At 45.5% G+C, this 27172-nt stretch overlaps 2 protein-coding genes across 6 annotated transcripts in view; one reads left to right on the forward strand and one right to left on the reverse strand.

Annotated features, from left to right (window-relative positions):
* Positions 1–27172, reverse strand: part of tefm (transcription elongation factor, mitochondrial) — a 57172-nt gene that overhangs the window by 25969 nt on the left and 4031 nt on the right. The window lies entirely within an intron of this gene.
* Positions 1–27172, forward strand: part of adap2 (ArfGAP with dual PH domains 2) — a 36469-nt gene that overhangs the window by 7118 nt on the left and 2179 nt on the right. For 3 of the 5 annotated variants that reach the window (XM_059948228.1, XM_059948225.1, XM_059948229.1), the window contains exons 2-8: positions 9236–9366; positions 10196–10287; positions 12042–12139; positions 14215–14327; positions 17682–17828; positions 18640–18723; positions 19389–19451. In XM_059948228.1, the coding sequence (XP_059804211.1) occupies positions 9236–9366; positions 10196–10287; positions 12042–12139; positions 14215–14327; positions 17682–17828; positions 18640–18723; positions 19389–19451 (728 nt within the window). The remainder of the gene's footprint in view (positions 1–9235; positions 9367–10195; positions 10288–12041; positions 12140–14214; positions 14328–17681; positions 17829–18639; positions 18724–19388; positions 19452–27172) is intronic. The other 2 variants (XM_059948226.1, XM_059948227.1) reach the window with 2 other exon arrangements.

The following is a 27172-nucleotide window of genomic DNA, read 5'->3' on the forward strand; positions in this document are numbered from 1 at the left end:
GGAAGGAATATCGAGTCTGGACCGGTAATCCTCCTGGACCTGGGAAGGAATATCTAGTCTGGACCGGTAACCCTCCTGGACCTGGGAAGGAATATCTAGTCTGGACCGGTAACCCTCCTGGACCTGGGAAGGAATATCTAGTCTGGACCAGTAACCCTCCTGGACCTGGGAAGGAATATCTAGTCTGGACCGGTAATCCTCCTGGACCTGGGAAGGAATATCTAGTCTGGACTGGTAACCCTCCTGGACCTGGGAAGGAATATCTAGTCTGGACCGGTAATCCTCCTGGACCTGGGAAGGAATATCTAGTCTGGACCGGTAACCCTCCTGGACCTGGGAAGGAATATCTAGTCTGGACCGATAACCCTCCTGAACCTGGGAAGGAATATCTAGTCTGGACCGGTAATCCCCCTGGACCTGGGAAGGAATATCTAGTCTGGACCGGTAACCCTCCTGAACCTGGGAAGGAATATCTAGTCTGGACTGGTAACCCTCCTGGACCTGGGAAGGAATATCTAGTCTGGACCGGTAACCCTCCTGGACCTGGGAAGGAAAACAATGTCAATGTTGTTCACATTAGGTTTCTGATCTCCTGGCCAAATCATATTCGAAGTGTCATTGGTTAATCTGTTCCATACATCAGAATATTTAATGTTAATGTTGGTTGTTTATGTGTGGTTCATCTGTAGATTTTATCCTTAAGTTATCGTGTGTCATGAGTACTACTGTGTTTTACACCCTGGTTTGGAGAAACGGTCTCTTGTTCCTATATCTACTATATGGTTGCGTGCGTTATACACACGTATAGAGTCAGATGACAATGAACTTGACTTGATTTGACAGGAATGTGTGGGAACATTTGCGGGCTGCCCCCAGCACATCCTTGGACCGTGTTGGTAGTTAACACAAGCGACACATTTCTCCAACTTCCAGTAATTTCTTCCTCCCCCCCCCCCAACGTTTTCCCTCTTTTTCTATTCTCCATTCTGGTTCTCCTGCCTGACCTACTGACTTCCTCCAGCACTTTGTGTGTTTTGCTCAAGATTTCCAGCATCTCAAAGTTCAAGTTCAAAGTAAATTGATGATCAAAGTTCCTACACACCACCATATACAACCCTGAAATTCATTAGACATCAGAATACTAGAGCATAGTACAGGCCTTTCAGCCCTCGATGTTGTGCTGACCCATATATTCCTTAAAAAATGTACTAAACCCACACAACCCTGTAACTCTATTCTTCTTTCATCCATGTGCCTGTCCAAGAGGCTCTTAAATACCCCTAATGTTTTAGCCTCCACCACCATCCCTGGCAAGTCATTCCAGGCACCCACAACCCTCTGTGTAAAAAAACTTACCCCTGATGTCTCCCCTAAAATTTCCTCCCTTACCTTTGTACATCTGCCCTCTGGTGTTTGCTATTGGTGCCCTGGGAAACAGGTATTACTATCCACCCTATCTATGCCTCTCATAGTCTTGTAGACCTCTATCAAGTCGCCTCTCATCCTTCTACACTCCAAAGAGAAAAGTCCCAGCTCTGCTAACCTTGCCTCATAAGACTTGTTTTCCAATCCAGGCAACATCCTGGTAAATCTCCTCTGCACCCTCTCCATAGCTTCCACATCCTTCCTATAATGAGGTGACCAGAACTGAACACAGTACTCTAAGTGCGGTCTCACCAGAGATTTGTAGAGTTGCAACATGACCTCTCTACTCTTGAACTCAGTCCCTTTTTATGGAGTATGCCCACATTTTCTTGTGGGCATAGTCCATAAATTCATAATAGAAAAATAACTGTTATAGATTCAATGAAAGGCCAATGTGCAAAAGACAACAGACTGTGCAAATATAAAAAGACAGAAATATCTGCAGAATCTCTTATGTTTAAAATTTCACATCTTATAAATCAGTGATGATAAACCTGATTCTGGTGTGACAAGATATTCAACTTTCTCTCTTAGATAGAGACCACTTCCCCTTGGCCGCACTCTTAGGCTACAAAGTCCTGTGCAAACTGCTCTTGAAGTAGCTGGTTTAACCATCCTAGCATTTCCTTTCTGCGGTGCCACAGGGCAATGCGGTATAACAGTGGTTGGTGCAAAGGTAGAGAGCACTGTCTGAGGTTCAATTCCCAACACGATCTGTAAGGAGTTTGGGCACTCTCCCCATGAGCACGTGTGTTTTCTCCATGCGCTCCAAATGTGTACAGGTTAGGGTTAGTGAGTTGTGGACATGCTATGTTGGCGCTGGAAGAGTGGTGACACTTGTGGGCTGTCCTACACCACACCTTCGGACCGTGTTGGTCATCGACGCAAATGACACATTTAAGACCACGAGATATAGGAGCAGAATTAGGCCATTTAGTCCATCAAGTCTGCTCCGCCATTTCATTGTGGCTAATCCATTTTCAATCTCAGCCCCAGTCTCCTGCCTTCTCTCTGTATCTCCTCATGCCCTGACTAATCAAGAATCTATCAACTTCTGCCTTAAATGTACCCAATGACTTGGCCTCTGGCAACAAATTCCACAGATGCACCACCCTCTGGATAAAGAAATTAATTTATCCTCACCTCCATTCTAAATGGACATCCTTTTATTCTGGAGCTGTGTCCTCTGGGCCTAGATTTCCCCCACCACAGGAAACATCCTCTCCACATCCACTCTATTCGATAGGTTTTAATGAGATCCCCCTCACCCATCATTTTCTGAATTCCAGCGAGTACAGGCAATCAGTCCTCATACTGTAACCCTTTCATTCCTGGAAACATTCTCGTACACATCACGGCGTGTTTCAAAGTATGTGCCAAGTTAAGCCAATCTTACAGCATTTAGAGGTTCTTGCACTTAATGCACTACAGTCACACCTTATTTTTAGAAGCAGATTTGCGCAAGTGAAGGAAGTTGCAATGCTTCAAAATACAGCCCAGGGTGACACATTGACTCTGATCCTAGCGCAAGGACAACTTCTGCAAATTCTGCCTCCATTCTAGCCAACATCCTTTCTATTTAAAGATCTGCCTGTCACTAAGATTTGATAAGTTTAAAGAAAAACCCGGCACAGTCGGCGAGCACGGGGACAGGAGCAAGTAGAAAAGCTGTGAACTTACACTGTAGCTGGTCACCCTTCCCTGTAAACTGAAGCTCCCATTACTTTAGTGATAGTTAGTTTTTCACATCAACAAGTTTGGTGGGGGAGAAAAAGCCTTGAACTTTTATGGCCCTTTTCAAAGTTCAAACTACATTTATTACCAAAGTATGTATGCAGTGTGCAACCTTGAGATTTGTCTTCCTGCAGACAAAGAAATACCATGGAACTTGTTTAAAGAAAAGCATCAGACACTCAACAAATGAAAAAAAGAACAAATTGAGCAGACAGCGAGAAACAAGCGAATAATGCACACAATATCAAGCATCAAACCACAGAGTCCTTGAAGCAGTCTAGAAACGTTCAGTTCAGTTTAATTTAGCGCTGTGCCATTCATTGACTGCAATGAGGCCACACCACAGCGTCTCAATCAAAATCAGACAAAATAACATTTTTTTTTAAAAAGAGTAAACAAAAGTCAGAAACACATGTATCAGGAACTGCAGAGTCCTTTAAAAATGAGTCCACAGCCACGAGCCATGTACTTGTTTAGAGTGAAAGAAGTATTTTTAAAACCCAGGCATTGGAAGTGAGGCAATGATAGAATGGCTGAGGAGCCTCAATGGGCTGAATGGCCTATTTCTGCTCCTAGGTCTTATGACCTTATGGAAATACAGCAGGCAATTTTTACAGACATTGGAGTTTCATCTCGCCTGTTGTGACGATTACTGCATCAGAGGTACTGTCCTGTCTGCAAGCTGCTGAAGGGGAGGTGAATCGTGTAAGAAAACAGGAGATTAATTCAACTTTAAGTTTATTGTTATCATAGGCTCATAGATACGGAGTATAAATACCATGAAAATCGGAATCACTGACGAATGGTGTGGTTTGTTGTTTTGTGGCTGCAGTACAGTGCAAGACAAGACATAAATAGATATTGTAGGTCACGATAGGGTCTTTTAAGAGACTTTGGGATAGGTACATGGAGCTTAGTAAAATAGAGGGCTATAGGTAAGTCTCGTAATTTCTAAGGTAGGGACACGTTCGGCACAACTTTGTGGTCCGATGGGCCTGTATTGTGCTGTAGGTTTTCTGTGTTTCTATGTCACAATAATAAATATAAAAAGAGAGAAAAGATACTGAGGCTGTCTGTAATCCTTGATGCAAACCCTGGTTCAGAGCCCATTGGCTGCAAGTCCAGACCAGTTACTGGAGGTTGGAGGTCCGATGCCCAAGTACTGGAGAACTGGAGAGAGCCTGTCTCGGATTTGGAGGCTCTTCTCTGTATGTGAGGAGGTGTGGGTGTGTGTTGTTGCTGCTTTCTGAAGATTGTTGGGGTCCTGTGGTATGCTTGTGGGCTGCCCCCAGCACATAGAACATAGAATAGTACCGCACATTACAGGCCCTTCGGCCCATAATGTTGTGCCTACCCTCAAACCCTGCCTCCCATATAACCCCCCACCTTAAATTCCTCCATATACCTATCTAGTAGTCTCTTAAATTTCACTAGTGTATCTGTCTCCACCACTGACTCAGGCAGTGCATTCCACGCACCAACCACTCTCTGAGTGAAAAACCTTCCTCTAATATCCCCCTTGAACTTCCCTCCCCTTACTTTAAAGCCATGTCCTCTTGTACTGAGCAGCGGTGCCCTGGGGAAGAGGCGCTGGCTGTCCACTCTGTCTATTCCTCTTAATATCTTGTACACCTCTATCATGTCTCCTCTCATCCTCCTTCTCTCCAAAGAGTAAAGCCCTAGCTCCCTTAATCTCTGATCATAATCCATACTCTCTAAACCAGGCAGCATCCTGGTAAATCTCCTCTGTACCTTTTCCAATGCTTCCACATCCTTCCTATAGTGAGGCGACCAGAACTGGACACAGTACTCCAAGTGTGGCCTAACTAGAGTTTTATAGAGCTGCATCATTACATTGCGTCTCTTAAACTCTATCCCTTGACTTACGAAAACTAACACCCCATAAGCTTTCTTAACTACCTTATCTACCTGTGAGGCAACTTTCAGGGATCTGTGGACATGTACCCCCAGATCTCTCTGCTCCTCCACACTACCAAGTATCCTGCCATTTACTTTGTACTCTGCCTTGGAGTTTATCCTTCCAAAGTGTACCACCTCACACTTCTCCGGGTTGAACCCCATCTGCCACTTCTCAGCTCACTTCTGCATCCTATCAATGTCTCTCTGCAATCTTCGACAATCCTCTACACTATCTACAACACCATCAACCTTTGTGTCGTCTGCAAACTTGCCAACCCACCCTTCTACCTCCACATCCAGGTCGTTAATAAAAATCACAAAAAGTAGAGGTCCCAGAACAGATCCTTGTGGGACACCACTAGTCACAACCCTCCAATCTGAATGTACTCCCTCCACCACGACGCTCTTCCTTCTGCAGGCAAGCCAATTCTGAATCTACCTGGCCAAACTTCCCTGGATCCCATGCCTTCTGACTTTCTGAATAAGCCTGCCATGTGAAACCTTGTCAAATGCCTTCCTAAAATCCATGTAGATCACATCCACTGCACTACTCTCATCTATATGCCTGGTCACCTCCTCAAAGAACTCTATCAGGCTTGTTAGGTACGATCTGCCCTTCACAAAGCCATGCTGACTGTCCCTGATCAGACCATGATTCTCTAAATGCCCATAGATCCTATCTCTAAGAATCTTTTCCAACACCTTTCCCACCACAGATGTAAGGCTCACTGTTCTGTAATTACCCGGACTATCCCTACTACCTTTTTTGAACAAGGGGACAACATTCACCTCCCTCCAACCCTCTGGTACATCCTGGGGTATGTTATTTCACACATATTTCCCTGTATGTTTTGATATTCAAATAACACAGTGAGATGTAGGAGCAGAATTGGGCCATTTGACCATCGAGCCTGCTCCAACATTTCATCATGGCTGATCCAGTTTTCTCTCAGCCCCAACCTCCTGCCTTCTCCCGCATATCTCTTCATGCCCCAACCAATCAAGAATTTATCAACCTCTGCTTTAAATATACATAAAGACTTGGCCTCCTCAGCTGCCTGTGGCAACAAATTCCATAGATTCACCACTCCCTGGCTAAAGAAATTCCTCCTCATCTCCATTCTAAAAGGACGCCCCTCTATTCTGAGAAAGTGTCCTCTGGTCTTAGACTCTCCCACCACAGGAAACATCTTCTCCACATCCGCTCTAACAAGGCCTTTCACCAATAGGTTTCAATGAAGTCAAACTTAATTCTTCTGAATTCCAGTGAACACAGGCCCAGAGCCACCAATTGCTCTTCATATGACAAGCTGTTCAATCCGGGAATTATTTACATGAACCTCCTTTGAACCCTCTCCAGAGTCTGCACATCTTTTCTAAGATAAGGGGCCCAAACCTGCTCACAATACTCTAAATGAGGCCTCACCAGTGTTTTATAAAGTGTCAACATTACATCGTAACTTTTATATTCTGCTCCTTTTGAAATTAATACTGACATTGCATTTGTCTTCCTCACCACAGACTCAACCTGCAATTTAAACTTTAGGAATCCTGCACAAGGACTCCAAAGTCCCTTTGCACCTCAGATTTTTGTATTTTCTCTCTATTTAAAAAAAGTCATTTCTTCTACCAAAGTCCATGACCATGCACTTCCCGACACTGTATTCCATCTGCCATTTCTTTGCCCATTCTCCTAATCTGTCTAAGTCCTTCTGTAGCCTCTCTACTTCCTCAAATCTACATGTTCCTCCACCCATCTTTGTATTGTCTGCAAACTTTACAACAAAGCCATCAATTCCATCATCCAAATCATTAACACATAACATTAAAAGAATTGGTACCAACACAGACGCCTGTGGAACATCACTCGTCACTAGCAGCCAGTCAGAAAAGGTTCCCTTTATTCCCACTTTGCCTACTGCCCATCAGCCACTGCTTTATTCATTCTAGAATCTTTCCTGTAATATCATGGGCTTGTAGCTTGTTAGACAGTCTCATGTGGGCACCTTGTCAAAGGCCATCTGAAAATCCAAGGACTTAACATCACCAATTCATCTTTGTCTATCCTGCTTGTTGTTTCTTCAAATAATTCCAACAGATTTGTTAAGCAAGATCCTCCCTTGAGGAAACCATGCTGACTGCAGCCTATTTTATCATGTGCCTCCAAGTATTCTGAAACACATCCTTAACAATTGTCCCCAACATCTTCCCAACCACTGAGGTCAGACTAACTGTCCTATAGTTTCCTTTCTTCTGCCTCTCTCCCTTCTTGAAGAGTGAAGTGATATTTGCAGTTTTCCAGTCTTCTGGAACCATTCCAGAATCTAGTGATTCTTGAAAGATCATTACTAATGCCTCCACAATCTTTCAGAACCCGTGGGTTCATCTGGTCCAGGTGACTTATCTACCTTCAGACCTTTCAGTTTTCCAAGAACTTTCTCTCTAGTAATGGTAACTTCACACACTTCATGATCCCTGACACCCAGAAATTCCACCATACTGCTGGTTATCAGGTACCTACAGCTCACCCCTTGGCCCTGATCCTGCAGTGGTGTGGGAACCAGAGTTCCAGAACAGTTAGTGGAGAAGTTGTGGAGGCAGATGTCGGTAAGACCTCGGACAAAGTCAGGAATCGAAAGGTTGAGCACGGTGCGACTCGTGTCCTGAGATTCTTGTATTTCAAGGCAACAAGTATCGTAGGAAAGGCAGGTGGGTCAGGGCATGGATCAACACCTGGAATTATGATGATGTAGCCATTAGTGAGACTTGGTTGCAGGAGGGGCAGGACTGGCAGATCAATATTCTTGGGTTCCACTCTGTGACAGAGTGGGAGGGGTTAATGGATGAGGGGTGGTGTTACTAGTCCGGGAAAATGTGACGGCAGTGCTCAGTAGGACCAACTGGAGAACTTGTCTAGTGAGGTGTTATAGGTGGAACTGAGAAATAAGAAATTTATTTTATTACACACACCAGAGGTCATGGTTTAAGGGTGAAAGGAGAGAAGTTTAAGGGGAACACGAGGGGGAATTGCTTCACTCAGAGGTTGAGAATGTGGAACGAGCTGCCAGCGCAAGTGGTGCGTGTGATTTCGATTATAATGTTTAAGAGCAGTTTGGATGGGAGGGGTATGGAGGGCTTTGGTCCTGGTGCAGGTCACTGAGATTAGGCAGTTTAAATAGCTCAATCTGGACTAGATGGGCTGAATAGCCTGTTTCTGTGCTGTGGTTTTCTAGAACTCTATTTACCATATATATGTGGAAACAAACAGTGAAATGGGTCGTTTCTGTTAGCAACCAACGTTACATGTTTCTGGCATCTCCAAGCTTGAACGCTTGAAATCGCTTTGAGCAAAACAATTCTGAATTGTCTTACTGCTTATTTCTCATCAACTATCAGTGACAAAAATCACTGCTTTTTGAACACAAGACACATGCAAGTGATGCTATTTAAAAGCTGTTCACTCTAATCGTGATGTAGTGTCTAACGGCCACACAAGTGCACATGACTGACCAGTTAGAAATTGTTCGGACACACTCTCCGGTCCCAGTTAAGCGACATAAAGTCCCCGATAAACAGAGGGAATCCTGGCTATTTTCTGAGTTATTTTTTCTTCAGGAGTTGTTCCAAGTAAGTGGTGAGCCTGATTAACCGATGGCACAATTAATGAAATCCACTGTAAAAATAATTTCTGAGGAAAGGTCACCGACTGAAAGTGTTGTCTCTGTGTTTTCTCTCCACGGTTGCTGCTTATTCCCAGACGTAACTGTTTTTACTTTGTGTGTACAAGATGATAATAGACAGAGATCGAGCGGAGACTTTTCCCCAGGGCAGAAATAGCTAATACCAGGACATAATTTTAAGATGATTGAGGAAGGTATAGGGTGGATGTCAGAGGGACACAGAGAGAGGTGGGTGTGTGAAACACCCTGTCTGGGGTAATGGGAGACACAGATACATTAGGGGCATTTAAGAGACTCTTAGATAGGCTCATGGGTGATTATTAAATGCAGGGTTATGTGGGTGGTAAGTGTTAGATTGAGGGTTGGCATGACATTGTGGGCCGAAGGGCCTGTACTTTTTTTTAACTGCTCAATGTTCAGTAATGCATGTTTTAGTTTGTGTTTAGCTGATGCTCTGTTTGTGATCTGCCACACAGATCCTGAGTGGGTCTCCTACACACTTGGGGTGTTTATCTGCCTGAACTGCTCTGGGATTCACCGAGATCTGTCAGGAATCAGTAGAGTTAAATCCATCCAGCTCGACTTCTGGGATGATACCCTGGTTGAGGTAATAGCACATTTACTAATATCTTTACGGGAGCTCCTGTGGGAACGAGAATGATGTTAACACCGCACCTTTGGGGTTTGGGGCTGCTCTCCAAGACCAGCGTGGGAGCAGGAATCTATTCCCCGGGATAGGGATAGGGTAGGGAAGCAGGAGGTTGACTGGCAGGGAGCAGAGATCGGGGAGGGGGAGAATTCACAGAGGGGGAGGGTTCGGGAGATATGAGAGGGATAGAGAGAGAGAGATCTGTGAGGTGGAGAGAAAGAGATCAGGGACAGGGAGAGAGAGATAGATCGATGGAGAGCAGGGAGGGGAGAGATCAAGGATAGGGTGAGATCAGGGAGGGGAGAGAGGGGTAGAGATCGGGGTGGGGAGAGAGAGATTGGGGAGAGGAGAGGGAGATTGATGGGGAGAGAGAAATTGGGGGGAGTGGGAGATCGGTGGAGAGGGAGATCAGGGAAGAGAGAGATTGAAGGAGAGGGAGAGTGAGAGAGAGTGTTCAGGGAGAAAGAGGGAGTGAGAGAGAGAGAGAGTGGTGGGGTGAAGAGAGATCAGGGAGCGAGAGATTGGGGGAGAGAGAGAGAGAGAATCGTGGGGTGAAGAGAGATCAGGGAGAGAGAGAGATAACTCCCTAGTCAACATGTTTGAACTGGAATGGAAGTGGTGGACATATTGAGTGCTGAATCTGTACCAGCCCTTTGGAGGGGTGTAGTGGAAGCAGAGATGAAGGGCTGACACCCTGGCCAGTGATGTACTTGTCACAGAGAGGTGATGATTAACATGTCCCTACTCTTTGCAGGGGTCAGACTAAAACCTGGTTCATCTTTTGCAGGAAATGAGAAGGAAAGGGAACCAAGTGGTGAAGCGGTATTATGAAGCAAACATCCCTCCATTTTACTACAAGCCACAGGCCGCAGACTGCAAGTAAGGAGGGAGGATTCCTTTGGTAATGAGAAGCAGCCCTGGGATTATGGCAGATCACCATTCGCCCTTTCAGTACATTCCAGCAATGAGAACTGTGAATGGTGGTGAACCCAAGGGCAGAGTAACGTCTAGAATTAACTCAGACTCAAAATAAACAAGATGACACAAATGAAATCCAAAGGCAAAATCATGAACGGTAGCACGGGAAATTGAACTCATACGGTTGAGCACTGAGTGCTCAGCACGAGGCCTTTAAGTACAGACTGTCCATGAAGGGATATGACAGGCAATAATTGTCAGTCTGAGTCTTAAAGGGATAGTGGCAGCTAACTGTACTCCAGGGGACTGGGGCCCTGAAACTTGGATGCCTGTTGCTGTTCATTCAGGACCACGGCTGTTCCACCATCTATCATGTCACAGAACTGGACAACTTGGAGGCCCTTTTGCCCTTTGTTTCCATGTTGACCAACTGTGGAGATGGATCAATCCCACTTCTCGCGCACAGTCTACGCCACCATAGGTTACACCGCACCTAGTGAGGCTTCTGTCTCCGACACCAAAGATTAAAGATGAGGTTTATTTCTTACATATGCAAGGGATGCCTTCTCTGCGTCAATTACCAACAGAGCCTGAGGACGTACTAGTCTGCCGCCACGCGTTACCGCGCTACCGGCACCAGAATAGCATGCCTGCAACTGAGCTCCTTCTACTGTTGCACACGGACGGGCTGAGTCGAGTGGTAGTGGAATTGATTTGTTCGTAACACATGTAACAAGATATAGTTAAAAGCTTTTGTCTGTCTGCCACCCAAACAGATTATTTCACACATAAGCATGCTGAGGTGGTAAAAAGGAAAACAGTGCAGAATATTTATGTATTTATTTAGTGATCCAGCTGGGAGTTGGCCCTTGTGGCCCTCGAGCTACACCACCACAGCAACCCCACTATCACAATTAACCCGAGTCTAATTGCAGGACAATTGACAATGGAAAGTTAACCTACCCGGGACGTCTTTGGACATGGGAGGAATCCCATGCATTCTACGAGGAGAACATGAAAGACTCCTTACAGGACAGCATTGGGATTGAACTTCAAAATCTGGAAAACCCGAAGCTGTAGTACCACCACAGTAACTGCTACACTATCGTTACGGTTACACAGAAAGCTTGGAGCAGGTAGACGGGAAGATGAAGAATTTATCTTTCTGCGGATGACGGGTGTGTTCAGGAACTGTACCACAGCAGGGTACTCTTCAACATCCCTGTAACAGTGGGGTAGATGCTGTCCTTGAGCCTGGTGGTACATTAGTATCTTCTGCCCGATGAGAGAATCCCTGGGGTGAGTGGAGTCCTCTATTATGTTGGCTCCTTTACTGAGGCAGCAAGAAATGTGGACAGAGTCGATGGAGAGGAGGCTGGTTTCCGTGATGTGCTGAGCAGTGCCCACGACTCACCAGCTGTCCCCTCAGTCTATGCTTGTCATAATCTTTTATACCTCTATCGAGTCACCTCTCATCCTCCATCACTCCAGAGAGAAAAGACCTCTCTCGCGCTCAGCCTTTCCTTGTGAGACATGCTGTCCAATCCAGGCAGCATCCCAGGAGTTAAAGGGAATAAGGAGAAATAGGAAACAGGGAAATAGGGTGGGATGGGACAGATGGGAATGCTCCAAGAACTAGCAGAGTTTCAATGGGCTGAATAGCCCCTGTCATTAAGAAATATAAAGAAAGCTGACTTCTTTGTTGCATGTTCCAGAGTTCTGAAGGAGCAGTGGATTCGAGCCAAGTACGACCGGAAGGAGTTCGTTGCAGTCAGCAGTCCGCAGGAGATCTTCACGTCAGGTAAAGGAGCAGGTGGGTGACCCTCTCTTCACGAAATGAAGAGCCTTACACACAAGAAACAAGCATGAGCAAGTCACATGAGTGGAACTGTGAAACTGACTCACAGCAAGTAGGACGTCCAGCGTACAGCCAAAGAGGTGTATTTTACTGAGCTTGGCAATGGGTGAGGCTTTGGATCATTGACATTCAGGACCTCAAGGCCTGTCTTAACAGCTTTCACCCTCAGGAGGCTGTTGGCCTTAAACGAAGTCAGTAAATGCCTCAATCACTCGGCAGAGATGTCAGATAATAGGGCAACGGTTCCCACCGCTCTCTGTGTGTTTTAAAAAAAACGAGATACCTCTGACATCCTGCTATACCAGGGGTTTCCTCACTTAGTGGTATTGATCCATCACATAAGAATGTTTGGGAGCCCTGGTATAGAGGGTTGTCAGAGGTATGTTTGGTATTACACAGAGTAGTGGGTACATGAATACATGGAGTCCCTGCCAGAGGCAGGTACGTCAGGGAGTTTTAAGAGACTCTTAGATAGGCACACGAACGATAGAAAAATGGAGAGCCGTTTGTGAGTGAAGGATTAGATTGATCTTAGAGCAGGTTAAAGGGTTGGCACAATGTCATGGGCTGAAAGGCCTGGACTGTTCTATGTTCTATATGTTTTAGGATCTTGGGATTGGAATTGGAATTAGTTTATTGTTGTGACAAACTCGTCTTACTTGCTGTTCATCTGGTCAATGAATGACATTGAGGTAGTACCTGGGGAAAACTTTAACAAAATGCAGAATGAAGCGTAATGGCCACAGACAAGGCATAGCACAAGCGAACAATAAAGTGCAAGACCATAACAAATGGATTGCGAGGTCAAGCGTCTCTGTTGGAGGGCTGGAGGAAGTCACAGAGGCAGAGGTACAAGATGGTGGTAGAATTTGAGGATACCGGACTCTCCAATTTGATGGGTTTTGTTATATGCAAATTAATACCATGTTTTTCATTGGGAATGTAAATCAGTAATATGGTTTTTTTTGCTGCCACATGAACTGAGGTACAGTAAAAAAATCTTTAAACATGAGAGGTTCTGCAGATGCTGGAATTCCAGAGCAACACACACAAAATGCTGGAGAAATTTAGCAGGAGAGGCAGTAGCTGGGTGCTCCGTTTCCTCCTTCATTCTAAAGACATTCGGATTAGCAGGTTAATTGGTCATTGTGAATTCTCCTGTATTAGGCTAGGTTTAATAGATGGGTTGCTGGGAAGTGCAGTGCGTTGGGCTGGGAGGAGACTGTATTTCAAAATAAATTAAAATCTATTTAGGGGAATAAAGCTCTCCTCAGGAAACACTTTTCTTGCGTAAGTATTTCAGACAGAGTCTTCTGGCTCTTCTGACATCATGAAGGACGCTTTGTAAATGCAATATTCTTCCCTCAGTAGGGGAGTAATAAAAACTGGGGATTGCAAAGGTGCCAAGTCATGAGGGGTGGTGTTGCTGGAAGTGCCAACACTGTGGGTGGGTGGAGGGGGCGGAGAAAGGTGGGAGAGTAATTCTGAGAAGTTTTGAACGTAACAATTAGTTCCAGTCAGCAAAGTTCAAATTCAAAAGTAAAATTATTATCAAAACATATATATCACATATATCATTTTCATTAAATCCAAGAATCCAAATGGAATCAATGAAAGACCACACCCAACAGGGAGGACAAACAACCAATATGCAAAAGACAGCAAACTGCAAATGCAAAAGAAATAATAATAATAACAAGTAAATAAGCAATAAATATTGACAACATGAGATGAAGAGACCTTGAAAGTGAGTCTATAGGTTGTGGAACATTTCAGTGATTGGGTGAGTGAAGTATCCCCTTTAGTTCAGGAGCCTGACGGTTGAGGGGTAGTAACTGTTCCTAAACCTGGTGGTGTGGGTCTCGAGGCTCCTGTACCTCCTTCCTGATGACAGCAGCAAGAAGAGAGCATGGCCAGGGCGGTGAGGGTCGCAGATAATGGACGCTGCTTTCCTGCGATGGTAGCTGCAGCGGTGAAGCCAGACAAAATCTGCAATTTCACTGATGGATATTTCTCTTTCCCCTGTGAAGGTGACCGAACCGGATGCCTGTGGAAGCGGGGCAAGGACAAAGGAAGTTTTCACCAAAGGAGTTTCCAACTTTTGGAGAAGGAGGGAACACTGAGATACTACAGCAGGGAGGATGTATGGGATTTTCACAAACCTTTTGAATGTTACTTCCCTTTAGTAACTGTGGAGGAGAGGACATGAACCAAAGATATGCTGCACATGTGCAATCAATTAACACTGTTTAATGACCCGTCCAACTTAATTGCCCATTTATTGCCCAGTCCCATCAGTCACCCATCACCTGTCTGTTCAACACCCTCTCCACCACATCAGCTAGCCCATGAGGTTCAGCCCCACGCCACTGTGTGTTCAATGGCCTTGACTTTCCACCTTGTGTCCCTCCGTTGCTTGAGATTTACCATAGATGTTGTGCCCTAGCTCTCTACGTTGTTGGTGTAGTACCAACAAAACCAACGCGGTCCCTGTTGCAAAGGTCACACCTAGAAGTGGTCTGCGCTCTGCTGGAGAAGCAGTGTTCCTTTCCATGGGCTGCTTTCAGGAATGTCTCCTCGCCTGACTTAACTGTCGTTTCAGGGTGCTTCTCCACCTGGTGCGGCCAGCTGCAGGACCCCCCCCCCACCCCCCCAGGACTCAAAGCTGATATCCAGTGCCTTCGTATCCCACTTACAAACATCCTTGTAGCACAGTTGTGGGCAGCCAGCGGTTCTCTTGCCTGAAGCCAGCTCAATGCAGAGGATGAGGCCATCCTGCATGTGGGAGACATGGCCCAGCCAGCACAGCCTACGCTACCTCTGTACAACGCCCTGTCTATTATTGGTTCTCACTTGAATTGAGTATTGGGTTTATCTGATAATGGCAGAGTCTCCCACATTCCGGGGCAGCAGAGTTACAGAGTCATAAAGCACTGAAATAGACCCTTTGGCCCAATTCATCAACATGAGATTCTGCAGATACTGGAAATGTACACACACATAACGCCAGAGCAACTCAGCAGGTCAGGCAGCATCTATGGAGGGGAATAAACCGTTGATATTTCAGACCAAGATCCTTCATCAGGACTAGAAAGGAAGGGGCAAGAAGCCAGAAAAAGACAGTGGGATGATGGGGAGGACAAGGTGGCAGGTGAGGGGGAAGGTGGCTGGGTGGGGGAGGGGGGATGAAGTGAGAAGCTGGGAAGTGATGGGTGGAAACGGTAAATGGCTTCAAGATAGAGTAGACTATGGGTGAAAGGGAAGGATGAGGGGTACCAGAGGAAGGTGATGGACAGATGAGAAGGTGTGAGAGAGGGGAACCAGAATGGGGATTTGGGGAATGGAAAAAGTAGGAAGTTGGGGGGAGTTGGGGGGGGGGTGTCACCAGCAGTTGGTAAAATAGATGTTCATAAAACCATAAGATATAGGAGCAGAAGCAGGCAATTCGGCCCATCGAGTCTGCTCTGCCATTCAATCATTGGCTGATCCAATTCTTCCAGTCATCCCCACTGCCCTGCCTTCTCCCCAAATCCTTTGATGCCCTGGCTAATCATGAACCTATCTATCTCTGCCTTAAATACACCCAATGACTTGCCTCCACAGCCACTCGTGGCAACAAATTCCACAGATTTACCACCCTCTGACTAAAGTAATTTCTCCACATCTCTGTTCTAAATGGATGTCCCTCAATCCTGAAGTTGTGCCCTCTTGTGCTGGACTCCCCTACCATGGGAAATAACTTTGCCATATCCAATCTGTTCAGGCCTTTTAACATTTGGAATGTTTCTATGAGATCCCCCCTCATTCTCCTGAACTCCAGGGAATACAGCCCAAGAGCTGCCAGACGTTCCTCATACCGTAACCCTTTCATTCCTGGAGTCATTCTCGTGAATCTTATTTGAACCCTCTCCAATGTCAGTATATCAGGAGCCCAAAACTGCACACAATACTCTAAATGTGGTCTCATGAGTGCCTTATAGAGCCTAAACAGCATATCTCTTATATTCTATACCTCTAGAAATGAATGCCAACATTGCATTTGCCTTCTTCACAACCGACTCAGCCTTTTGGGTGTCCTGCACAAGGACTCCCAAGTCTCTTTGCATCTCTGCATTTTGAATTTTCTCTCCATCTAAATAATAGTCTGCCCATTTATTTCTTCCACCAAAGTGCATGACCTTGTTTGCCACTTCTTTGCCCATTCCCCTAAACTATTTAAGTTCCTCTGCAGGCTCTCTGTTTCCTCAACACACTACCTGCTCCTTCACCTATCTTTGTATCATCGGCAAATTCAGCCACAAATCCATTTATCTCATAGTCCAAATCATTGACATACATCGTAAAAAGCAGCAGTCCCAACACCGACCCTTGTGGAACTCCACTGGTAACCAGTAGTCAGCTAGAATAGCTTCCCTTTATTCCCACTCTCTGTTTTCTGCCGATCAGCCAATGCTCCTCCCATACTAGTAACTTCCCTGTAATTCCATGGATTCTTATCTTGCTAAGCAGCCTCATGTGCGGCACCTTGTCAAAGGCCTTCTGAAAATTCAAGTACACCACATCTACTGCATCTGCTCATCAGATTGGAGATGACCCAGATGGAATATGAGTTGTTGCTCCTCCAACCTGACAGTGGCCTCATTGTGGCAGCAGAGGCCATGGACAGACATGTCAGAATGGAAAGTTGAATTAAAATGGACGGCCACAGGGAGATCCTGCCTTTTGCAGTTGAGGGGGCAAAGGTGCTTGACAAAGCAGAATTGCAGTCTATGGGGGGTCAAATGCTCGCCCAGCTTGTCCCTGCCAACCTAGCTTCCCAGCTAAGCCTGTCTCGTTTGCCTGTGTTTGACCCATATCTCTCTGTACCTTTCTTGTCCACCTACCTGCCAAGATAACCCTTAAACATTGTTAATGTACCTGCCTCAACTATTTCCTCTGGCAGCTCACTCCATACAGTCACCTCTCTCTGGGTGAAGAAGTGGCCTCTTAGGTTAATACTAAATCTCTCCTCTTTCACATTAAACGTCTGCCCTCTAGTTCTTGATCTCCCCGTGATTAAAAAAATCATAATTGACAAGGGCAGGGCAGAAGATGCTGTCTTCATGAAGCTTAGCAAATCCTTTGACAATGTCCGCATGGTAGGAAGATTGGATCACGTGGGATCCAGGATGAGCCAGTCAGCCGGAGGTAAAATTGGCTTGGTGGAAAGAGTCGGGTTGGTCAAGAAGGTTTAGTCACTTGGAATTCAAGATGAGGTAGTAAATTGGATTAGAAACTGGCTTCACGGTAGAAGTTAGAGAGTGGTAGTATATGGTTGTCTCTCTGACTGGAGGCCTGTGACCAGTGATGTACCACAGTGTGTATGTGTGTGTATCTACACACAATCACTTAGACACACAGGACAGAATGCAGAAAGAAGATATTTACCCCGTGCAAGATAACATGTAAATAACATGCAATGAGTATATCAAAAGTCAGCAAGGTGTTACTTCAACAGGTTAAGGAGCCAAGGGGAGTCATTCAGGTGTCAAAGATGAATGCCACATTCCAGCCGGAAAAGATCGGGAATCCCAACGGACTGCAAATCACCTTTCTGGAGGATGGCCACACCAGGAATATATTTGTGTACCACAAGAGTGGGAAGGTGAGAGAGAGAGATGGTCCTGAGTCACTGGGTGAATTCTTCAAAACTCTGCCAAAACTAACACACCCAGACACTGACCGTCTCCCCTGATAATTAGCATCTGCCCTGGATGCTGACTGTCTGCCCCACATATTGACCATCTGCCCTGGACACTGACAGCCTCCCCAAGTATTTTTTTTACCATCTGTCCCAGACACTGACTGTCTGCCCTATTATTGACCATCTGCCCAGACACTGACTGTCTGCCCTATTATTGACCATCTGCCCAGACACTGACTGCCTCCCCAGATATATAATATTCTATCTGATCTATCTAATCTTCAGCACAGCACAGGTCCTTGGAGTAATCCCCCCGTTTAATCCTAGCCTAATAAAATGACAATTTACAATGGCCAATGAACCTACCAACTGTTAATCCTTTGGCCTGCGGGAGGAAACCAGGGCACCTGGAGGAAACCCAAGCAGTCACAGGGAGAACGTACTAACTCCTTACAGACAGCAGCAGGAATATTTACTGTTTGCCCTGGACACGGACTCTCCAGCCTGAACACTGACCATCTCCCCATGTATTTACCCTCTGCCCTCTGTCTGTCTGTGACTTCCCGTCTTGCTATTGTCTCTGAACATTCACCGTGCCACTGTCCACCTATCTCAATAATGTGTGCCAGTCCAGAGACTGCTGCTAGTGTCCTCCAGGAACTGGTATACAATAATGTGCACACCATTACTAGACAGTGTGAGTAGACAGTACTGAAATCCAGGTTCTGGTACACATTGACGTCTGTGCTGATACTGTGCTTGTGCTCTCCAGGACATTGTGGACTGGTTCAATGCAATAAGGGCAGCCCGGTTCCGATATCTCAAGATGGCTTTTCCCACAGCCCATGAATCAGATGTGAGTTCAGAGGGTTTTTTTTAATCTGTAAAATGCATTGCACTTGGATGAATAAGTGTGCACACAAATGAAGTACACATACGTACAAATACAGAGACGTATGTAAATGTGGACATGGAAATATAAAGTAAAGAGTGTGTATATGTTCTGAGAAATGTACTTTCATACAGTGACAGGCTGGATCGTATGCATCTGCACAGTGCCGGGAGCCTGTCCCATCGACTGCCGGACATTGTTGATCAGGGTCTTGGACTATATATGTGTTTTTTTTTCCTGAGTGAATATCCTTCTTTGCTCGCTATTTTGAATTGGGTTACTCGCTATTTTGAAGTTTGCTTGCTATTTGAAATGTTTTGCACCTTGGCCCCAGAGGAACACTGTCTTGTTCTATGTATGGTTTGAATTATAATGGCATTTGACGTGATACAGCAAATACAAATAAAGTTACAAATAAAAGGGAAGGGTTAGAAGAATTAGAGTAGGTTAAAAGGTTGGCACAACATTGTGGGCCAAAGGACCTGCAATTTTATTTTAATTGGTGATACAGTGCAGAACAAGCTGCACCACCCAACAACCCAGCGACTAACCCTAGCCTAATCAGAGGACAATGTACAAAGACCAATTAACCTACTAACCTGTATGTCTGTGTTTTACATTTTTCTCAGCTCATTCCTAAGTGCACATGGAATTATGCAAAAGAGGGATACATGGAAAAGACAGGCCCTTTGGTATGTAAACAGAATGGGTTGTGTTGTAATATAGAAACTAACGCTCTCTGAGTTCTTTCCAGTGACATCCCTCTCTCTCTTTCATTTATTTATTGAAAATTTTACAAGGAGGTTGCAGGGACTAGCTGATGCACCATCAATAACTCACACTGAGACGTAAGGCGAGATATCGGCTTTTATTGACTGGAAGAAGGAACCAGGAGTGAGTGTCCATCATACTATGACCTGGAGACTGAGGCCGAGTGTCAGGCCTCAGATCTCCTTTATACAGGGGCCTGTGGGAGGAGCCACAGGAGCATTCAGCAGGGGGCGTGTCCAGACAGGCACATAGTTCACCACACTAGCTTGCCTAAGTTATAAGGAAAGACTGAATAGGTTGAGACTTTATTCCTTGTAACTTAGAAAATTGAGGAGGTATACAAAATTATGAGGGGTAGTGACAGGGTAAATGTGACTAGGCTTTCTCCATTGAGCTTGGGTGACAACTTCAGGTCATGGGTTAAGAGTGAAAGATGAAAAGTTTAAGGAGAACGTGAGGGGAAACTTCTTCACTCAGAGAGTTGTGAGAGTGTGGAATGAGCTGCCAGTGCAAGTGGTGCATGTGAGCTCGATTTCAATGTAAGAGAGAAGTTTGGATGGGTACATGGATGGGAGGGATATGGAGGGTTATGGTCCCAGTGCAGGTTGAGGGGAGTAGGTATTTTAAATGGTTCAGCATGGACTAGATGGGCTGAAGGATCTGATTCTGTGTGCTACTTCTCCATGACTCTGTTACTTGGAATATTATGTTCGATTGTGGTCCCCTCGTCATAGGAAGGGTGTGGAAGGTTTAGGAAGGGTACAGAAGAGATTTACCAGGATGTCGTCTGGGTGAGAGTGCATACCTTATGAGGATAGGTAGAACAAGCTGGGGGCTTTTCCCTTTGGAGCAAAGGAGGCTCACAGGTGACTTAATGGAAAAAGGAGGCATTGATAGATGTGCTGCGAGGCCACCTGCAAGTGTCGCCATGCTTCCAGTGCCAACAGAGCATGCTCACAACTCACTGACCTCAACCCGTATGCACACCTTTGAACTGAGGGAGGAAAGCACGTGGTTCGTGGGTGAACATACAAACTCCTTACAGACAGCAGTGGGATTTGAACTCTGATCACCACTGCCAGGAAGTGTTGTGCTAACCGTTAAACTGCCGTGTCAAGTGCACAGGTGCAGCAAAAAACTTTCTGGCAGCAGCATTCACAAAAAAATCATAAATTAAAGATAAATCATTTCACAGCTGCAGTGTTTGAGTAGCATTGGTGCTCTGTAAGAGAATGCATCGAACTACTGGTAAAATAACACAGGGATAGGCAGACATGTACCATTTCTATTTACTAAACATATTATCAATAAAGTACATAGAGTACTACAACACAGAAACAGGCCCTTCAGCCCATCCAGTCCGTGACAAACCATTAATCTGCCGAATCCCATCAACCTGCACCCAGACCACAGCCTTCCATACCCCTTCACCTAACCAAACTTAAATTTTGAAATTGAACCCACATCAGCCACTTCTGCCAGTAGCTCATTCCACACTTGCACCACGCTCTGAGTGACTAAATTCGCCTTCAGGTTCCCCTTAAATATTTCACCTTTCGCCCTCAACGTACAACCTCTTGCTCTCATCTCGCCCAACTTCAGTGGAGAAAGCCTGCTTGCGTTAACCCCTTGTAATTTTGTATACCTCTGTCAAATCTCCCCTAGTCCCCTAAACTCCAGGCAATAAAGTCCTAACCTATTCAGCCTTTCAGTATAACTCACATCCTCAAGTCCCAGAAGCATCCCTGTAAAATTTCTCTGTACTCTTTCAGTCTTATTGATAACCTTTCCTATTGGTAGGTGACCAGAACTGCATGCAATACTACCTGTGCACTACAGATTTAGCTTGACCAATGTCTTGTACAACTCCTGTAACTCAGTACTCTGATTTATGAAGGCCAAAGTGCCAAAAGCTTTCTTTATATCTTCTTGTGACGCCACTTTCAAAGAATTATGAATCTATCTTTATATTTCTTTGGAAAGAGAATACAGTGGATGTTTGAGAATATTCTCCCTTCAAAAATCGGCCATGACTTTGGAAAATACAACCACCATTTGACCTCTAGAGGTGTTTAAAGTTGTGAAGGAGTTTGATAAGGTGGGTGTGAGGAGCGTGTTACTTTCCCAAGTGCAGGGAACACACTCATGGCCTTCTGCTGCTGTAGCCCATCCACTTCAACGTTCGATGTGTTGTGCATTCAGAGAAGCTCTTCTGCACACCACTGTTGTCATCATACAAGGTTATTTGAGTTACTGTTGCCTTCCTGTCAGCTTGAACTAGTATAAGTGAAAATTGTTATGTGTGCTCTCCTGGTTCAGCTCAGAGTATCCACAAACAAAGGAGATGACACACGTGTTCAAGGCCACAGGAAAGCACTTTATTAGAACGAGCACAAATGAAATACAGAAAGATAAAAAACAAGTGTCTCCAGTAATGGCAGTACGGAAATAATAAAGAATACTTACCATCCTCTGAATGAGCTGATCTGCAGAATGCTGGCAGTGTCTCTCCCTCTCCCTCATAGTATTAGCCACCAGCTGTAGTCGTGGTCTAGCCTAGGACAAAATACTCCTCCCCTTGCACAATGAAGGTGCCTCTTTTATACCCTTCAAAACCCCTCACACTGGTACTTTTCCGTGCATTTGGTACCTGCACCTGCACAATGATCTCACCTTCCCATGAAAAACATGTTTTTCACCATTTCCACTGTTATGGCTGTGGACTTGTAGGACTCCCACAACTTTATCAAAACATTGTTCTGGACTGGTTCTTTTGTAACACACTTTGTCTGACAGACTTCCATTCTATTTTAGCATATAGCAAGGAGGAATCACAGTTAACTTACAACCAGTCTGCCCATTCTCCTCTGACCTCTCACTCAGAGAACTGCTGTTCCCTGGGTGTTTCCATTGTTGAGACCATTCTCTGTAAATTCTAGGGACGGTTGTGTGTGAAAATCGCAGGAGATCAGTAGTTTCTGAGATACTCAAACCACCCTGTCTGGCACCAACAATCATTCCACAGTCAAAGTCACTTAGATCACATTTCTTCCCCATTCTGATGTTTGATCTGAACAACAAATGAACTTCTTGACCATGCCTGCACGCTTTTATGCACTGAATTGCTACCACATGATTGGCTGATTAGATATTTACATTAATGAGCAGGCATACATAAGTACCTAATAAAGTGTAAATATAACAGTAATCAAATGAAATTCATATTAAAGTAAGAAATCAGAACAATGCACAAGTTGTGGGGAGTTTAACAAGCTGAAAAGAAAGAAGGGACAGTAGTTGATGCAATAAAGGTGAAATAATGTGTGTGCTGCTTGGTAGCTGAGAATGATGAGCTAGAGTGAATGTCCTGTCCCTTTAAATTAATAAATGGGTTTATTATTGTCACCTGTACTGAGGTACAGTGAAAATCATTGTTTTGTATGCCAACCACATAGGTAATTTCATTATTAGAAATACATTGGAATAGTGAAAGAGGAATGAATAACTGAATGTAGATGATGTGTTATGGTTACAGGTTTATTATTGAGCTTCAACTGTCCACACAGGTAGTTTCATTATGTCAGTGTATTGAGGATGTACAAGGGAAAATAATAACAAATTCCAAAGTTCAAAATAAATTTATAATCAAAGAACATGTATGTCATCATTACAACCCTGAGACTCGTTTTCTTGTGGGCATACTCAGTAAACCCACGAAACACAATAGAATCATTGAAAGATTGCACCAACGGGATGGACAAACAACCCATGTGCAATAACAGCAAACTGTGCAAATACAAAGTAAAGAAGAAATAATAAGTAAATAAGCAAAAATTTATTGATAACAAGAAATATGAGTGTATAGATTGTGGGAACAGTTCAGTGAGTGAAGCTATCCTCACTGGTTCAAGGTCCTGATGGTTGAGGGGTGATAACTGTTCCTGAACCTGGTGGTGTGGGACCTGATGGTTGAGGGGTGATAACTGTTCCTGATCCTGGTGATGTGGGACCTGATGGTTGAGGGGTGTTAACTGTTCCTGAACCTGGTGTTGTGGGACCTGATGGTTGACGGGTAATAACTGTTCCTGAACCTGGTGTTGTGGGACCTGATAGTTGAGGGGTGATAACTGCTCCTGAACCCAGTGGTGTGGGACCTGATGATTGAGGGGTGATAACTGTTCCTTTACCTGGTGGTGTGGGACCTGATGGTTGAGGAGTAATAATTGTTCCTGAACCTGGTGGTGTGGGACTGATGGTTGAGGGGTGATAACTGTTCCTGAACCTGGTGGTGTGTGACCTGATGGTTGAGGGGTGATAACTGTTCCTGAACCTGGTGGTGTGGGACCTGATGATTGAGGGGTAATAACTGTTCCTGAACCTGGTGGTGTGGGACCTGAAGGTTGAGGGGTGATAACTGTTCCTGAACCTGGTGGTGTGGGACCTGATGGTTGAGGGGTGATAACTGTTCCTGAACCTGATGATTGAGGGGTGATAACTGTTCCTGAGCCTGATGGTGTGGGACCTGATGATTGAGGGGTGATAACTGTTCCTGAACCTGATGGTGTGGGACCTGATGATTGAGGGGTAATAACTGTTCCTGAGCCTGGTGGTGTGGGACCTGATGGTTGAGGGGTGATAACTGTTCCTGAGCCTGATGATTGAGGGGTGATAACTGTTCCCGAGCCTGATGGTGTGGGACCTGATGATTGAGGGGTAATAACTGTTCCTGAACCTGGTGGTGTGGGACCTGATGATTGAGGGGTAATAACTGTTCCTGAGCCTGGTGGTGTGGGACCTGATGGTTGAGTGGTGATAACTGTACCTGTACCTGGTGGTGTGGGACCTGATGGTTGAGGGGTAATAACTGTCCCTGAACCTGGTGGTGTGGGATCTGATGGTTGAGTGGTGATAACTGTACCTGTACCTGGTGGTGTGGGACCTGATGATTGAGGGGTGATAACTGTTCCTGAACCTGGTGGTGTGGGACCTGATGGTTGAGTGGTGATAACTGTTCCTGAACCTGATGTTTGAGGGGTGATAATTGTTCCTGAGCCTGATGGTGTGGGACCTGATGATTGAGGGGCAATAACTGTTCCTGAGGCTGGTGGTGTGGGACCTGATGGTTGAGGGGTGATAACTGTTCCTGAGCCTGATGATTGAGGGGTGATAACTGTTCCCGAGCCTGATGGTGTGGGACCTGATGATTGAGGGGTAATAACTGTTCCTGAACCTGGTGGTGTGGGACCTGATGATTGAGGGGTAATAACTGTCCCTGAACCTGGTGGTGTGGGATCTGATGGTTGAGTGGTGATAACTGTACCTGTACCTGGTGGTGTGGGACCTGATGATTGAGGGGTGATAACTGTTCCTGAACCTGGTGGTGTGGGACCTGATGGTTGAGTGGTGATAACTGTACCTGTACCTGGTGGTGTGGGACCTGATGGTTGAGGGGTAATAACTGTCCCTGAACCTGGTGGTGTGGGATCTGATGGTTGAGTGGTGATAACTGTACCTGTACCTGGTGGTGTGGGACCTGATGATTGAGGGGTGATAACTGTTCCTGAACCTGGTGGTGTGGGACCTGATGGTTGAGTGGTGATAACTGTTCCTGAACCTGATGTTTGAGGGGTGATAATTGTTCCTGAGCCTGATGGTGTGGGACCTGATGATTGAGGGGTAATAACTGTTCCTGAGGCTGGTGGTGTGGGACCTGATGGTTGAGGGGTGATAACTGTTCCTGAGCCTGATGATTGAGGGGTGATAACTGTTCCCGAGCCTGATGGTGTGGGACCTGATGGTTGAGGGATGATAACTGTTCCTGAACCTGGTGGTGTGGGACCTGATGATTGAGGGGTAATAACTGTCCCTGAACCTGGTGGTGTGGGATCTGATGGTTGAGTGGTGATAACTGTACCTGTACCTGGTGGTGTGGGACCTGATGGTTGAGGGCAATAACTGTTCCTGAACCTGGTGGTGTGGGACCTGATGGTTGAGGGGTGATAACTGTTCCTGAACCTGGTGGTGTGGGACCTGATGATTGAGGGGTGATAACTGTTCCTGAACCTGGTGGTGTGGGACCTGATGGTTGAGTGGTGATAACTGTTCCTGAACCTGGTGGTATGGGATCTGATGGTTGAGTGGTGATAACTGTACCTGTACCTGGTGGTGTGGGACCTGATGGTTGAGGGGTAATAACTGTCCCTGAACCTGGTGGTGTGGGATCTGATGGTTGAGTGGTGATAACTGTACCTGTACCTGGTGGTGTGGGACCTGATGATTGAGGGGTGATAACTGTTCCTGAACCTGGTGGTGTGGGTTCCTGATGGTTGAGTGGTGATAACTGTTCCTGAACCTGGTGGTGTGGGACCTGATGGTTGAGTGGTGATAACTGTACCTGTACCTGGTGGTGTGGGACCTGATGATTGAGGGGTGATAACTGTTCCTGAACCTGGTGGTGTGGGACCTGATGATTGAGGGGTAATAACTGTTCCTGAGCCTGGTGGTGTGGGACCTGGAGCTCCTGAACCTCTTGCCCAAAGGCAGCAGTGAGAAGAGAGCATGGCCTGGATGGTGGATGCTGCTTTTCTGTGATAGCTCAACAAGGGGGTAACAGAATTAAGAATAAAGTGTTCCGGTTACTGTGCAGACAGACAGTAAAAGTGCAAGTTCATAATAGGGTAGATTGTGAAGCCAAGTCCACCTTTACATGCTGTTCAACAGTCTTATAACAACAGGTGACCCTGAGCTGCTGGGATGTTTCATCAGTCTTTTGTAATTTCTGCCTGGTGAGAGATGGGAGAAGAAATTTGTCAAGGATTCTCTGTGTCACCAGAGCATGGTGAAGTTGCCAGTGTACCGTACCTCCGTTATAATTGTTCTGCACTGCTACATCTACATTGTCTCTGTCACTGTAACTCCTCGTTCTCCAATCAGTTATTGTTTTCCCTTTATCACTGCAATGCACTGGTGTAATGAGGGACGTGCACTGTACACCAAGTGATGGGTAACGGTTAGCTTAACGCTTTACAGCACCAGCTGTAAGATCTGGCTTCAACTGTCTGCAAGGAGTTTGTACAATCTGCCCGTGACCATGTGGGTTTTCATTCCGGTACTCCAATTTCCTCCCACACCCTAACCTGTACGTCTTGGGAGTTAGTAAATTGCGAGCATGCTATGTTGGTGTTGGAATCCTGGAGACAATTGCGGGCTGCCCCCAGCATATGCTGGTTGTTGATACAAACGACACGTTTCACTGTGTGTTTTGATGTACATGTGACAAATAAAGCTAATCTCTAACCTCTAAATCTCAGAACGTGACAACAATAACCCAATTTAGCAATGAATGGAAATTAAATGCAATGTGAATGTACACGGACAGTATCTTAAGAGGCCAAAGTGGAATCGTTTACCTCGGAACTAAATTGGGCGCCACGGTACAACAGTGGTTGTCACAATGCTAGTGCAGCTTGGGGTGCCCTCTGTTAGGAGTGGAATGCGTGGGTTTTCTCCCAGAGTCCAATAGCGTACTGATTATAAGGTTAAATGGTCATTGTAAATTGTCCCGTGATTAGGCTAGGGTTAAATCTGGGCGCACCGACTGGAAGGGCTGATTCCACACTGTATTTGTAAATCAGGGGCTCCC

The sequence above is a fragment of the Hypanus sabinus genome, chromosome 23, assembly GCF_030144855.1.
Source record: "Hypanus sabinus isolate sHypSab1 chromosome 23, sHypSab1.hap1, whole genome shotgun sequence".
NCBI classification, from domain to species: Eukaryota; Metazoa; Chordata; class Chondrichthyes; order Myliobatiformes; family Dasyatidae; genus Hypanus; species Hypanus sabinus.